The sequence below is a fragment of the Corapipo altera genome, unplaced genomic scaffold (genome assembly GCF_003945725.1).
Source record: "Corapipo altera isolate COAL_440 unplaced genomic scaffold, ASM394572v1 45, whole genome shotgun sequence".
In the NCBI taxonomy this organism is placed as follows: domain Eukaryota; kingdom Metazoa; phylum Chordata; class Aves; order Passeriformes; family Pipridae; genus Corapipo; species Corapipo altera.
The window spans coordinates 3451413-3467080 of NW_020884877.1; the positions used below are offsets into that span (position 1 = coordinate 3451413).

At 41.9% G+C, this 15668-nt stretch overlaps 2 protein-coding genes across 2 annotated transcripts in view; one reads left to right on the forward strand and one right to left on the reverse strand.

Moving 5' to 3' along the window:
- GLS (glutaminase) overlaps nucleotides 1-5311 on the forward strand; it is a 68263-nt gene extending 62952 nt beyond the window's left edge. The window contains exons 15-18 of the mRNA XM_027637236.1: nucleotides 1032-1093; nucleotides 1358-1434; nucleotides 1591-1654; nucleotides 1977-5311. Coding sequence (XP_027493037.1) covers nucleotides 1032-1093; nucleotides 1358-1434; nucleotides 1591-1654; nucleotides 1977-2133 — 360 coding nt within the window. The 3' untranslated portion in view covers nucleotides 2134-5311. The remainder of the gene's footprint in view (nucleotides 1-1031; nucleotides 1094-1357; nucleotides 1435-1590; nucleotides 1655-1976) is intronic.
- Nucleotides 5312-5805: 494 nt separating this feature from the next.
- The window catches only part of STAT1 (signal transducer and activator of transcription 1), a 28174-nt gene continuing 18311 nt past the window's right edge, over nucleotides 5806-15668 (reverse strand). Inside the window, exons 19-25 of the mRNA XM_027637235.1 lie at nucleotides 14881-14936; nucleotides 13673-13767; nucleotides 11267-11406; nucleotides 9795-9980; nucleotides 9175-9250; nucleotides 8641-8743; nucleotides 5806-8068 (exon numbers count right to left, since the gene is read on the reverse strand). Of these exons, the coding sequence (XP_027493036.1) occupies nucleotides 8045-8068; nucleotides 8641-8743; nucleotides 9175-9250; nucleotides 9795-9980; nucleotides 11267-11406; nucleotides 13673-13767; nucleotides 14881-14936 (680 nt within the window). The 3' untranslated portion in view covers nucleotides 5806-8044. The remainder of the gene's footprint in view (nucleotides 8069-8640; nucleotides 8744-9174; nucleotides 9251-9794; nucleotides 9981-11266; nucleotides 11407-13672; nucleotides 13768-14880; nucleotides 14937-15668) is intronic.

Here is a 15668-nt window from a genome sequence, read left to right on the forward strand (position 1 = left end):
TGTGTCCCCTTTGTATTTCCATCCCGGCCTTTGCACCGCCTTCTCCTTATAGTTGGGTCTCTCTTTGCGTCAGTGCATATTTGAGGTGTAAAAAACAACAAGCAATTCCACAAGTGTGGTTTATAAGAGGCACAGATGTTGGCTCGTCTGTGGCCTTGTGAAAATATGCCAGTGTTCTTGCGGGAATCTGTGGGAGACTTGCTTGTGGGTGGGGATTTTTTTGTTTTGTTTGTTTCTCCTCCTTGTTGTAGGAGGTCAATGCAGCATCAGTTTCCTCCTTCATCTCTGTTTCTTGGCTGGTGGCAGCGGCAGAGCTTTGTAGACTCAAAAAGCAAAAGCAGCATTTAGAAATTTTACTGGAAATTACTGAGAAACAGTGGCTAGAAGTGGCTGTATCAGTTCATGAAAGAAGCTGATGTGGGATGCTTGAAATGATCTAGCTTGTCATTTTTGGCTCTTGTTAAAACTTGTAGAGTTGTTACAGCCAGGACACATTTTTAATGTGCATGGGGCAAGGTTGGTGTAGCCTGACAGTATTGTTTCTTCTCTTCTGCTAACATAGATTTCTCCTGGCACTAGGAATCTTTGCAGTTAATTAAAAAAAACCCAAAACCTTACTTTTCCAGAATGAGTTAGTCTTATGAGGAGTTCATGGGTTTATGAATTGTTAAAGTGATACTGTTTGTGCAGTTGAATACTTGGTGTCATTGGGTAATAAAAGAGAGAAATACGGTTTGTCCATCCAGCAAGCTCATATTTTTTTACCACAGTACAGCAGAGATGCATGTTTATAGTTCTTTTACTGTCTTTAATGATTTCAGCCTTGGAAAGACAGACTTTACAGTACTGGTAGCGAAGCAAGCTGGAGTGAATTCTTCCAGTGTTTTATGCTGTACTGCAAAACGTGGCCAAGCAAGGGGATACAATTAGCAAGTTTCATAAGCACTGAACCAGCTGGCCACCCTGGGCTTTTCTGGGTTTCCTTTTTGAGGGAAGAAGATCAATAAACTGGACTTGATCTCTCTTTATAGGTGAAGTCTGTGATAAATCTGCTGTTTGCTGCCTACACAGGGGATGTGTCTGCACTCCGGAGGTAAAAATCAGTGGGGGTCTGGGAATAGGAATGCTGCTTGTTTGGTTCCTGCTGTTGTTTATTTATGAACATACACATGCACTGCTTCCGCGTTGGGGACATGGAGCTGCATGAGCTAGAGATTGAATATGTTCACCCAAAACTCAAACAAAAGACCCAAACCTAACCATCAAAAAGGTACCCTCAGCAGAGGGATGTTGTTCCATGCTAGTTTTGTAACTTGCTTCAATTATGTAAGACTTTCTTCTGTAATCTTTTTTTAAGATTTGCTCTGTCAGGAATGGATATGGAGCAAAGAGACTATGATTCACGGACAGCCCTGCATGTGGCAGCTGCAGAAGGTAATATCTCCTCACATGTCATTTGCTCTCTCTGTCAGTGGGAGGTGGTCAGCTTGCTTTAGAGTTATCTTTGCTCTCTCTGTGCATACCTGCTTTTGTCTGTATATATGTGGGTGTACATAAGTACATATACTCACAAACCTGCTTTTCTTACAGGACATGTAGATGTTGTTAAGTTTCTACTGGAAGCATGCAAAGTGAATCCTTTCCCCAAAGACAGGTGAGTGGCTTTTATTGCTGGTTTGGGGGAAAGATGCTCCAATAGCATCTCCATAGTCCCTGAGTAAGGTGCCTATCAAATAAGAGTGAAATGTGTTGATCCAGTCCACTGAAGCAAAAGGAACTGGGTCCTTTTTTGTAGGTTCTGCAGAGCAAGCAGGAATAAAAAATTATGCTCAGCTTAATGAAGTAATTCCAGTTACTGAGCTGAGTGTGGTCTGTGTGCTGAATTATCAGCACAGTTTGTAAAGAACTAGATTTTTGGTGCTTTCGGCTCTGTGCTTCACGTGCTGGTCTTAAAAATACTGTGTTGCTTCTTGTAGGTGGAATAACACTCCTATGGATGAAGCTTTACATTTCGGACACCATGATGTTTTTAAAATTCTCCAAGAATATCAGGTCCAATACACGCCATCAGAGGATTCCAACAACGGGAAGGAGAACCGAACGGTTCATAAAAATCTGGATGGCTTACTATAATCATCTTCAGCTAGATCCTAAGAATCAAATCACTTACCTATTTAATTGTGGTATACATAAGTAATGAAGAGCGTGTGTGTTTCTATCTGATAGTGGTATATATTTTACAGAAGTCTCTGTTACTTCAGTGTTACGTTACAGGAGTTTCTATACGCACAGGACAAATCCAATCTCTTCAAAAGAAACAAAACCAACTAAGAATCTCCCTCCATAATGTGAGCAATATTACCTCATGCTGCATATAATTGATGTATAAAAATATTTAGCTGTTGTTGGCTTTACTGTGCACTACTTAATTTATTTTTGTGTTCTATGTAAACTCTAGTCTGTGGTCAGGAATTTTTTTGCTGAATTTTTTTTTCTCTAGCCCTCTGTTTCCAGTATGGCCAAGGTGAGCCAGAGTACTGTCAGGTATGAGCGTCAGTGAGGTTTTTTGAAAGCTGAAGATGCTGATGTAGATTTAGGCTGGGTGTGTTAAGTAAGGACCTGCACTTATCTTTTGGAAAAAATAGAAAAAACCTGTTTCCACACAACCTTGTTTACATAATATAAATATCACAGAGTATATAGGTGACAATTGTTAATGGTCTAGGCTTGTTCTTAGAGGTAGTCTTGTCAGGGAATGTATTTAAAGGTTTGTTTGACCAAATGGCGTAGGGGAATGTGACTTGTAACACTGGTGTGTAGTGGGGTTTTTGTTTGGAAGCGTTTCTTTCAGTTCCCTTTGTCTTGCCTCCCTCCTCTCTCTCCATGTTCAGCTGCTAAAGTACTTCCCTGTGACTGGGGAAAGCGGGTGCTTCCACTCCGTGCAGGTGTTCCTTGCAGGTCTATTTGCACTACAGCAAGCCTTGGCAAGCCTCAAACCCCCTCTGGGGCTGGCAGGTTGGTGTCCTGGGTGGGTGCACCAGGAGCCAGCGAGGGGAATGGAAGTACAGGAAAGACAAAGAACTAAACCAAATACTGCATGTAACTCTGAACTAATTTAGGCTTGTAATAAGGAACACGGACGGAGTGAAACAGCTTTAAGGAGCATAGAGCCAATCAAAGCATGAGCAGAGCAGGAGATAAGCCAGGTTTTTGAGTATGTTCTCTTCCTGCACTGCCATCAACCAGGGAGCAGGATATTGCATCAGTGAGATTCCGCTGGTGTAGAACAGGAGTTCAGCACCAGGAGCACAAGTAGGTAAATGCCTTTTGTGGTGGCATTTGATGTCCTGCCACTGGAGCCAGCACGGCACTTGCCTTGTCGTGGGAAATGTAGATGTAGATACTTGTTGTTTGCAGAAGTACAATGTTACCACAGCTCCCTGTCCCATGTGCAATTGCTTCTGCCAGTACTGTGGCATAAAACCTCAGAAGTGAGTTGTCACTTAAGATACTCACAAAACACATCAGTTGTTGGACATAGGCAAGAATTTTAGCACAAGAATTTTAGGCAAGAATCGTTTAGCACACGGAAAAGGAGACTGTGCTTGAGAATTGTGTATATGATGGTTTTTATCCTAACATGTAGTGTACAAGTCATTAGATCTCAAAGTTCAAACTTTCTGTTGTTTTGGCACCAAGATCCTCCTGAAATAATGCCCAAATTCTTTCTAGAATGGCCCAAGCACTTTATAAAGATGATCTGAACCACATTATCCTCCTTTAGCAATGGGTACACTAAGGCTTAGAGAGAAGTTACTTCTCCAGAGCAACCCAGCAGGTCAGTATAGTTGAGAACAAAACCTTTCTAGTTCCTGTACAGTCTCTTGTTGATATGCCATACTGCCTCCCTGCCTCCCTCCTGCAGGGAGGACAAATCACATGGAAAAGTGCTTGCTACTCATCACAAACAGTGACTGTCTTCATGATGATGAAATCTTGGAAGAGTCTGAAAGTCTAAAGCCCTGAAATAGCATTTCGAAGCTGGCTGGCATGGTTATCAAACACTTTTTCTCAAGAATTTTACTGTTCTTAAGCTGGTTGGGTTTTTTGGTTTGGTGGTTTTGTTTTCGTTTTTGTTCTTCTGAAGATCAGCTATTTTTCTGAAGGCTTTTAGCCCCTTCTTTTCATGTCCTGTGTCACCAGTTCTAACCACCTCAGTTCTAACCAAGACCTAAACGAAACAGCCTCTTGGTTCTTTGTTGAGCCACATCAGTCACTGAGTAGCACAGGCCTCTTCTCTGCTGCACCCTGAACTAAATTCCAACATGTTTTCTCTGGCAACAGATCTGTTGGCTGTAGTGTAAATGAATACTTTCAGATGGATTCTGCTTTAGTATTCTGAATTTCTGTGGTAATCTGACTTCTTCCATATTTTTTCCCTATTAAAACACATCCTATAGCTTCTCAGAAAAATACCTGATTTAGCTTTATTTACCTGACATTGCATTGTTCAAACTGGCATTTTTAAAAGATAAGTATATTATATAGTACACATATGTAAACAAACCAAAACCAAAAAGATTTTAACTGGGTTGACATTGAAGATCATAGCTGTCCCTAAAGTTAACACTTTCATACCGCGTGCTTTTAGCCAGTCTTAGCTTCAGTGCATTTTTGCTGGTTAGTTTTAGTATTTTCTCATTGTGAGAAGATGGATTATTTTGTAATGTCCAATTCAGCGATGCAGCTACTTAGACATGGCGTTATTTATGAATATAAATATATGCAGTACATTGGTTTGGCTGTTTATCATTCATGACACTGACATGTAGATTTTACAGTAAATAGCTTTTGGTTCTCTTATCCAACGCTGACTTCCTTATGCTCCAAAGAGGATTCCCCCACTCCTTTGTTCTTATGTCATATATGTTTCTTCTGTATCACAACCTAAAAATCGTTAAGCTAACTTAATGCTTTGTACTCAGAAATCTTGTGGTAGTCTTAGCATTAATTAGCCTATCTTTGTGAACAAACTGTATTGTACCAGATTTTTTTTTGCTTCAGAGCTGGACTATCCGTGACTATACTTACTGGCAGTGTACTTCTGGTCATTGTAACTGACTGGGCTGATCTTGACTTTAGATTCTGTATTGTGGGGACTAGACAGTGATGAATGTATTTCTAGCAGTTTCCCATGAATGAATCTAAACTTGAGCTGTACTGGTTCTGAAAATGAAAGTTATTTATTTTGAGAAATAAATTCCAGATAGTGTTGCTTTTTACAGCATAATAAATGGAAATACCAAGATGATGATGGTGGTGGTTGGTTTTATTGGTTATCTATGTGACTGCCATTGAAATAAGTCTTCAGTCATGGAGAAGGCTGTCCAGGAAAACCTACTCTGGACACTTGCATTGTGCAAAGCTTACAGGAAATCAGAATTAATTTATATAATCTAGCTTTTTTCTGATTGTTTTTGTTGTTATTTTTTTTGAAACCTACACTTCCAGAGCTGCGTTCTTTTACTGATTGCTTTTTGTTCATGCTGGAATTTTTAAGTGGATTGTCCAGGTACTTTCAACAGCTCTGGCTTTCTCTTGCCTACTCTTCACTCCTGCCATCCTTTATCACACCAACAGTTTCTTTCCTTTATCATTCTTCTGGCTGTTCATATAAAAGCCCAACCAGCATGAGACAAGGGATCATGTCACTTCATAGCCCCAGAAAAAAATGATGCAGCAGTGGTCCAGCTTGGTAGCTCACAAAGGTTAGCTATACATCAGTTATCCTACTGATGACTCAAATTAGAAATTCAAGTTCAGTTTATTGAACTTTGGGTGGCGAAGAAAACAAATCAGTGAAATGATACAATCAGTAATAAAAAAAAGTTAACAGGCACCTTCTACGTACTCCAGAGCAGACTGACCTGCTACAATATAGAGAATTAATAGCATTGATACCCCCTTAGGCTTCAGAGCTTTAACACTTTAGTTATACAAGTAAGTTTAAAATGAGATACAGAGTAGTAAACTATTGGAAAACACATTATCTTTATAATAAAAGTAGTCAACAAACAAGGGAGAGGACAAAAATGTCAACTGACAGTTCCATCTATTTAAAATGGCAAAAGAATATTCCATTGTGGAAAAATCACTACTTTAAGAACTGCTGGAAAAACCAAGCCATGAATAAGGCTACTGCTTTGAATCTCAGAAGAACATTTCACTCTGGTTGATAAAACAAATATAAAAGTAATGAAGACAAACTGCTGCATATGGAGCGTGAGTACAAGGTGTAGCTCAAGAAACAAATGCTTTTTGTATTAACAATAAAGATACACATTCAGCTAGTTACAATAAGATAAAAGAAGTCACCAGTTGTGATATCCTGTAGCACTGTTAACCTTAGTAACTCAGAGCACCAAAAATAAGTCAGTTTGGCAATGCTTTCCTTTAAATACGTATAGGTCCTTTAATTTTCCTCCCGAGCTTTTGCAGGGGGCACAACAGTCGTCTTGGGCATAACACACTAAACTGCTCCAGTCCTTTATCTCCCAAACAGCAGCTGCTGGATCTAGAGAAGCAGCTCTGTAACCTCTGTGAGTCCCATGGGCTGCTGCTGCTCTCCCAGGTGATGGGAACAGACTAGACAGCAGTGGGGGGAGAGGCTGCAGTAGCACCTGAGTCACCGCTGGGCTGAGGCTGAAGTTGGAGGTCACCTTGTCCAACCCCCTGCTACAGCCAGCTGCCCTGTTCCTGTTGCTGTTCCACCTGAACCGGTGGGATCCAGCACAAGTACTCTGCAGTCCCTCTGTTCCTCTGTGTGCTAATTAGCAGTCTGCACTAATAGATACCCCTGGTGCAGAGACCAGCTGCCTGAGACAGCCTTGCCTCTGAACTGTGAGTTGTTAATTATCTTCAAACATGCTGAGAAACAAATGTGTTCCTCCTCTGGTGGAAACACAATTTCATCCTTTAAGTACCACAAACTGCATGTCCTGCAGCTGTTGTTCTATATAAATTTAACTCCCTCACTTTCCTGTGCCTCATCTCTAATCCCTAACCACTTCATTATCAAAGCCTGTAGCTATTCAAATCAACAGTTAAATAAATGCCCTGGTTCATAATGCATGAGAAAACTGAGTTCCATTTCACCTGTTATAACCTAAATGGGGCATGTATTATTGTAAGAGATAGAAGTGACCAAATCCTCACCTTGATAGGCTAAGCACAGTGAGTAAAAACATACTTCAAGCCCTTCTGCACCCTTTTTAAGAGTAGGTTCTCATTTTGTCTGATACTCTGCTAGACAGCATGACTGCAGTCTGTGGAAGCTTTAGTCCTGATTGTACACCTGGATTTGCAAGCTCAGCATGTGCCAATGCAGCTTTAAGGTGGTGTCCTAAGAAATGCTCTTTATGTGAAAGATTGTGCTAAACATCCTACGCAGGGTTATGCCTTACAGAAACCGCAAAAAGGAAATGCAGGTAACATTTCCTGTCCTTTCACCATGCCATGCCTAGAAAAGCTAAAACCACAGCAAACTTCGGCAGCACATGGATTTGGTGTGGCATGTATCTGTAGAGTGTTTCCCTTTTCCTTTCTGTGATGCAGAAGAAAATTCAAAGCTCTGGAAGTTCTGCAGAAGTAGTTACACAGAAGGCGCAAGCTTTCTGAGCAGAACCTCTGCAGAAGAACCAGCTTTGCTTTGAAGCCTTCTATGTACAGCCAACTGTTTTAAACATTACATTTAACTAATTCCCTTAAACATAAATGCATGTTTCTCCTATCCTTCTCACTGAGGACCTCACATTCCTATCCTCCTCTCTTCCTCCACTCTTGCTAACTGAACAAAGAAGTGCACATGAGGAGGCTACTGAGACTGCTATTGTTGATATTTCCATTAGCTAAAAATTGCTACTGGACCTTCAGGTTGAGAAACCAAAGAACGGCAGCGAAGCGTGTCACCAAGGCATGGACTGCAGCGCAGGACGCGAAAGCGAATCAGCCACGTTAACGACGCAGTAAAAAGCTCAACCAAAGCTCAGAGCTGCATATGTGTACACATCTGCAACAAGAAAAGGAAATGTCCATTAAACAAGCCAAGTAAGCCCTAATACTCAAGTCTTTGCTAAGCAGAGCACGACTATGTTCTCTCTAAATAAAACCAGACTCCCATCTTAAGATCCAACTACCCGGGGAGGGGGGAAATCCCATACTTTAATTTTGATATTCTTTCTGAAGCACATCCTGCAAGGACAACACTGCTCTGTTAGCAGCACTGCCAGAGCAACACATCCAAACTGCACTCCTACTCTAGAGGCCCTCCCCACCCAGACCCCACAGGAAGGACTACAGCGATGCTCCTTCCTCCCTTCTCGTCTTCCCTCCACCTACAAAGTACACACAAGAAGCTTTGCTCTCCTGTTCTTCACCCCCATCCCCACAGACAGCTGGAAAGAACAACTGATGGCAATCCCAGTTTAACTCTGGATCCCCAGCTCTCCCTGCATGTGTGAAGAGACATGTTCTGAAGTGTTCACTTGTGTTAAGTGTCTGAGGTACATCTGGAGGGGAAAAAAAGGCGAAAAGCAAGTTCTGGCTCAAGCACCCTGCAAACAGCCGGTTCATGATACATACCACAGTGTCAATCTCTGCCGGGCCCACCATCCGAGACACCTCATCAAACTCCTCAGGAGACATGGGGAGCAGGTTTTCTGGAGACTGGAGCCTGGAAGGGTGGCTAATGGAGAAGAGCAGGGATAAACCTTCAGTAAAGAAATGAGGCACAGCTGGGCTACCATGTCTGGCTCTGAGGCCAGAAGGGCCACTAAAGAGGCCTCTGGTGAAGAAGACCTGGCCTGTGAGCAATACACCAGGCTTTGCAAAGCCAGCAAAATGGCTTTAAGTGAGAACTGGGACTACTCAGGGATGCACATCCTAATCAAGGAAGTCCAACAAGTCTTTAAGAAATCATTTGTCAGTACAACTACCTGCAAGTTTCTAGGGTTTTTATCTAAAAATGGTGTTTTAAACACAGCACTGCATGAATGATCCTCAAAGAGCAAATATTTGGCAGGGGCACCTACACCTTAAATACTGTGAAGAGACATGAACTACAGCTAAATACTTATGAGCAGTTCTTAAAAATACAGCATTTTTGTGGACACTTACACTTCAGACACAGAGATTAACTCAGTCTTGATGTAGCCATTTCCTTTGGGACCATCCAAATCCATTGGCTCTGGTGCTTCAAGATAAAAAAACAAACAAGCATGTGAGTTTGGGTTTTTTTTGCAAGTTTACTTCACATGGCCATCTTCACTGTACCAAAAATAAAGCCTGTGACCTAGATAATGTTCAAGTCTCTCCAACATGCATTTTACAGCACTATGGTTAATTTATTCCATTTTTTAGTCAGATTTTCCTTTTTCCTTTTCCCCTATTGAAAATGGGAAAAAAAACCTTCCATAGCCAATCATGTTCCAGCTGCTAGTGGGCACTTACATTTCTAAAACAGCTCATGGGCTCGCATGAAAGCTGAATTGGGGGGCCAGTGACAATTAGGTTTTCAGGTTTTGATCTGATTAGATCTCATGTTGTGCCTCTTTAAAAACAGACCTTTTCTTAACCTGTAAAGCTCAGGTGCCTCTTCTGACCTTTTAGCTCACCATGGGACAGACGGCCAAGAAATTCAGGCCAACTGCTTCCTTTCTTTCCATGCCACAGGAATTGCACAGTGCCCAAGTACCTCAGGAACAATATACATGGAATCAGCCACTTATAGCACTCACCCTCCTTAGGCCTGGAGTAGTATTTGCCAAAAGCATTGTCTTTGGGTATATCTGGGTACAGAAATCTCAGTGGATTTTCGGGAATGTTTTCGGCTGCCATCACTTTGTAGTTGCGGATGATGTCGGGGAAAGTCACAGCAGAGAGCTCCTTCTTGGTGTAGGGTTCTACTGAATGGAACTGGAGCTCTGCAGAGGAGAGAAGCAGCAACTCTTAAAGGGGGTTTCAAAGTTTTTTCTAAAACTGCTCAGAAAAGCTGCAGCCACAAATTCAGAGGTCACATGAGCAAAAGGCCTACCTGGATGACACCTACTGTGCTGCAGGTAAATATTTAATACCTGTCAAAGGGAACGTAATTGTTCTGTGGGGTAGGGAGGCATAGGGGGGGATAGCACACAGTGATGGCTCTTGATGTGCTTTGTATTCAGAATGACTGATGTGACTTGTCCATGGAAATTTTTTTAACTGCAATATTTCGTCAACTGGTATTTCACTAACTAATTTAAGTTGTGCTACCTTTTCAACCTTTTTCCAAATTATATCATTCAAACACTGTTGCCTGTTAGGAAGGTTGATCCAAATACACCATGTGAAGCTCTTATAAATCATGAGAGACAGGTAAAGCCTCTCTGAGTGCTCCAAAAACTATCACCCTTGTTTGCTTCATTTTTGGATGTCTCAGGAATGAAGGCTGCAAAAGGAAAGAAGTCGTGCAAGTACATTCATTAGTTTCTTTTCCAGCTGTAGTAGGTTTGGGGCTCATCCAAGTGAAGTGTCCACAGATGCACCATGGTGGCAGGTGGGGCTCATTATTAGTGTGATAAGGGGAGAACCCTGATTGGATATGAGGAAGGTTATATCTTGCAGCTGTGACATCTCTAGGCTTCCTTGAGAGAGGAGGAGAGAATAGTCCAGCTAACTGAAGAAGGGAGGTCTTCGCTGGCCCTTCTGGACAATGGGAGGAAGGAGAACTGCTTGGAAAATGAAGTGAACTCGTGGTTTACCTGAGGAGGAGAGACAAACGTTCCATGGGCTGTGAGTTTGAGAAAGGAATGTTGCACAAAAGATGTACAGGGAGAGAACAGTAATGATGAATGTGGCTGTAGTGACCTTTTCTTAGGAAAGAACTCCCTGATTAAGATGGTGATATGGGTTTGGAAGAAGATGGAGGTGCACGTGTTTTGCTAGGAGAGACCCTAAGGAGGCAGGGTACACAGTCTGGGCAGTTTTTCCTGTCAAATCTCCAGGCCAGAAGCAGTACCCTAGAAATGTTACTAGTTTTAGCTGAAACCTTGAACAATCCACTGTGTGGCTTGAGCTACACCAGGTATGGCATGTGCCTGCTGTTGCTTGTGGCCTGCTGCTTGTGGGGGCTGCTGGGGTGGTTTGTTGTACTGGTTCTCAGTGTGGAGGAGAAGAGCATAAAGACTTCTTGTTCTGATGTAAGTAGATCAACAAAGAGTAGCTGACTTACCGTTTTGAGATCCCTCTACCCAAGTAAATGTGATTGCTCCCTCTCTGCTACTTTCACTGAATCTTAGTAAAAATGTTCCTGGATTCTGGTCCTTCAATAAAGCACGTTCTCTCTCTTTGCTGATGAAACCCACAATGCAGCTGTAATGTTGAAAAGAAAGAGCTGAGTTACTCCTCAACGTAAAACCTAAGCTGTGCTGGGCTAGCTAGGAAAACTTAACAGCTTTTGTCACTTAAGAGCTGAAGTACTTGTAAAAGCCTTGCAAAAGGCTTTGTCCTGAGAACAGCTGGAAAGCTTAGCAGTAGGACTGCCGGGCTGGAGTCAGGTGGTGATTCATGCCCCACGGAAGTCATGAATCACCACAGCTTCCCTCAGCACTCTCACTTTGGCCTGGTGGCTTGTACAAACATTTTTTTTTTGAACTTAGAGTAAAAGAAATTGTCCTTTTTGCTGTCAAAGCTGGGCTCTGGGAGCAGAAATGGAGTTATATGTCCATAATATGGTCAGATCCCAGCTAGCAGTTAGTTTTAACTTCAGAAGTATGTTAAGGAACAATTATTTCTCCTATCTGGCTGATGAAACAAAGGTTGCTAGCTACTAGATTGCATTCTTAAAGGTGTGGGGTTTGCTTTGTTCCTTGTGCATGTTTTCTGGAGGAACTGTTAAGCCTATGTGACTTCAGCCCCCCAAACTCACTATGCTCAGCAAAAGTTACTGCATAGGCAAGGAGGCTGATGTGGTAATTATAAGAGACTGGTTAATCTGAACAGGTACTGGGAGGGGGAGTACTAGGGCATAATCCTGGCCAAGATCCAGCTGTTTGGTTTTGGTTGATTTGTTGGTTATTTTTTTGGGGTTTTTTTGTTTTGGTTTGTTCCCCCCCCAAGGTCAGAATTTCTCTGCACTGCTTCTTATTCCCCAAAATACTGCATCAATAATGAAGTTTTGAGTACTGCTACTGTGTTTGTGTGCATTAAGTCAGGGAAAAAGTGGGTTTTGCACAAAAAATACTATATGATCGTGATTTTGCTTAGACTTTCAGATGCTGTAAGCTGTCCTGTTTTATGGGGCTTTGGGTGTTTGTTTGGTGAACTTTTAAATGTGTTCAGTAGTCAATATCCTGTGTATAATGTCTTTTGTTGCCTTATCTCTCAAGTACAAAGAAAGGCAAGTGTTCTTGAGACTGTAATGCTTACTCTTGTATGCAAAGGAGTCTCTGTCCTAATGAATACTGTGGATTTGTCTCTTTCCCACTGAAATAGCTTTGTAGTTGGACAGTTTTTCCTTTGGTTTCTCTTTTTGACTTTCTAGGAAAAAATGATTTGTGACTATCCATCAAAGCCTGCTGAGAGAGGAAAAGCTAATAGTACTAAACCTCTGAGTTTGATTACCTTCAGGATCTAACTTGCACCTCTTTCTGTTAAATCTTAAGTGGGGGATTGCTCTCACAACTGAGAGCAAAGAGTGATGTTATTCAAGTCTCTATCAAAGCCACATGCAAAAACAATCCCGTAGGCACATCACCACACTGAGGTGGAACACCAAACAAGAACTGCAATTCTGCCTCAACAGTGGTGGGAAATGTTCCCACTGCACTGCAGTCTACTTAGCAAAGAAATAGGCAGGGTTTGGGCAGTGAAACAAGCCTGCTACAGAGGGCTTTGACAGAACTCATCTGGAGTTGGGGGGTAATAATGTGAAGCCTGCTGCTGAATGTAGCAAGACAAAGCAAACCTGCTGTTATAGATCCTTGTGGGATACTAGGAGGCCCCACTGTGAGTGTGCTACTTGATAAGTGTTTCATAATGTGGCTAAAGCTAAAATGCAGGATTTGACTTTGGATAAACCTAAGTTTGGCAGAAATAAATCTGGAAACTGGAAATCCCAGAATCAAAATTTACTAAACCAGTATTAAAGGGCTATGCTTCCTTCTGGCAGAGTCCTTCTACTTAGTAATAACCTTAGAATCAGTGAAGACTGCTGTGTTCTGGGTGCACAGTGCAGGTACAGGCGTTCAGAGTGTGGCTGCTGCCACCTCCAGGCGGCTCACAATAGTGTTTGTTTGGGTAGGGGATTTGGTTTTTTGGTTTTAAAGATGGATGATCGCTTTATGACTTATCCTTCCTTCAATTTTCCTTGGCTCTGTTCTAGGGTGTGGAGAGAACCAACTTACAGTGGGAGTAGAAGCAAACCAAAACATAATCTTACATTCAAAGCCCTGCTCTGTGACTTAAATGGGACAGCTCAGTCATCTGATGTTCTTGCTTTTAGCAGTTGCCTCATCAGAGGCTTCCTCATTACTAGAATTCACTTGCACAAGCAACCTCACAACCTGAAGATGCAACTGCTAGCCTAAATGAGAAGTCTGAGGCAATGACCCCATTTTAAACTTCACTCAGGTCTTACCCATCATTCCAGAGACACAGGAGATGCTTCTTAATAAGCTCCAGGATTCCCTCAATCCACAGCCAAAAGGGGAAATTTTTGTCATTTATATTTTCCTGAAATTCAGAATATGGAAAGGTGGGAGTGGGACGGGAGAGAACAGGGGTAATAAGACATGAGTTTTGTTAAGCAGCAGAGGGAAAGCAAGGTTTCAATCCTGCCAGTATCTACTTGTTCTTGCATTTTTCTCCCTCTCCTCCACCCCTTGCCCATATTTTCTTATGACTTTTTCTGTCTCTCCACTCCAGAAGGACAAGGACCATTGCTGATGAACCTTAAGGCAAGAGAAATGCCTGTCTGAGCCTACAGTACCCACAAACATGTGATCCATCACCTCTCATGTGCAACAGTGCTGGTCTAAGAGCAGATAAGACTTTTGTTCCTGCCTGGGTACTGTTCTTGTTGGGGTTCTTGGACATACAAACCATCCCATGGGACTTTTGCTCAGGCTGGGTAGCAGCTGAGCTTAGGGACACTTTCAGTTCAGACCTGGATCTCAATTTCTCATGAGACATCCATATTAATGAACTCAAGTGTTTGTAGGTCACCAGAACTTTGCTCTTCCCCTGGCATCTGCTCCTGCCTGCTGTAATCTCTGGCTTATCTATACCAGTTAAGGGTCTAAAGAAAGAAAACATGAAGAGTCCTCCTGTTTTGCTGCAGCCAATATTGCATGAAATATCACGATGTGGTTTTCTGTCATCGTACTGATCCTCTTGGCCATCCTGTTCTAATCCTCACCCTAATCCAGTTGCCCCTGGTCTAGGAAATGTCCTTCACTATGATACAGAAGAATTGTTCATCTTGCTGGTTGTTTTGTTTACACTTGCTATAATAATCAAAATAGAGAACTATTCTGTTAATACTCATCGTATTAATAATAATTAAGATGGTGAGTTTGAGAGATGCATTTTTTTCTATAGAGTTTACATGGATCTAAAGGAATCTCAGAATCCTCTTCTTGCTGTAGCAAGCCCTTTTTCCTCCTTGTGCTGCTACTTCACCCCACCAACAAAACCTCCCATGACCATGTAAGCTTTGGAATAATTAGTGTATGTTACTAAAAAAGAAGGTATCCTAGGGGAAAAACAAACAAAAAATGCCCAAACAAAACCCACAACAAACTAAAATGAGCTTCTTCCATTTCAATTTTTAAACTTCGTTCATACCTTGCAGAATCTTGTCCAAGGAATAAGGCCATCGTGAGATCCTCCACTTGTTTGCCCTGAACACAATAAACTCATTTCAGTCATGCTCCATAATTTACTTAGTAAGGCTAAAGGTACTTAAAGAACCAGGTTCTGAGAGTTTATGTACAACTCAGCTGTTGGACTAAGAAAGAAAAGGAAGGGCAGGCTACTCTGCTTGCAAGTTCCCCCTGCAGTAGCCATGAAAAATTCCCCTCTGATGAGGTTTTAAGATAACCAAATTATTTCAGCAGATCTTGCATAATGGGAACCAATTCATACTGACACTTTCTAGGCTGTGCTACACCTAACACTTGCCAGTTTCAAAATGCTTCCAGGAAGGAGACTGAATGCTTGCACAGTTCTTTCCAGCAAAATAAGAAGACTGAAGCCCACAAGCTCTTCCATAGGGGCTCAGCAGACCTTAGAATATCTTTGAGATTAAGCACTTTCCTGTCTCTGTTCTGGTGACTTGTAGGCTTTTGCCCCAGAAACTCCTGACTCTAGATCTACCCCAGCCACAGACTCATCTTGCTGCTGTTGCAATCTTGTTTTTATTTCAACAGTGTTTCATAATCACATCCAAACCACAAAGAAAAATCCTATGTTGTGATTACAGTAGCTGCAGCTTTGCAGACCCCGACTGTAGTTGGAGCCAAATTCTTTCCATCAGAGGTCATAAATATGCTTTTCCCTCTCATGTTTTTAAAAATAAACTGGGTTAGGGGGCTCATTTCTGATGCTGCTAGTGTTAAAGAGATCAAGATTCT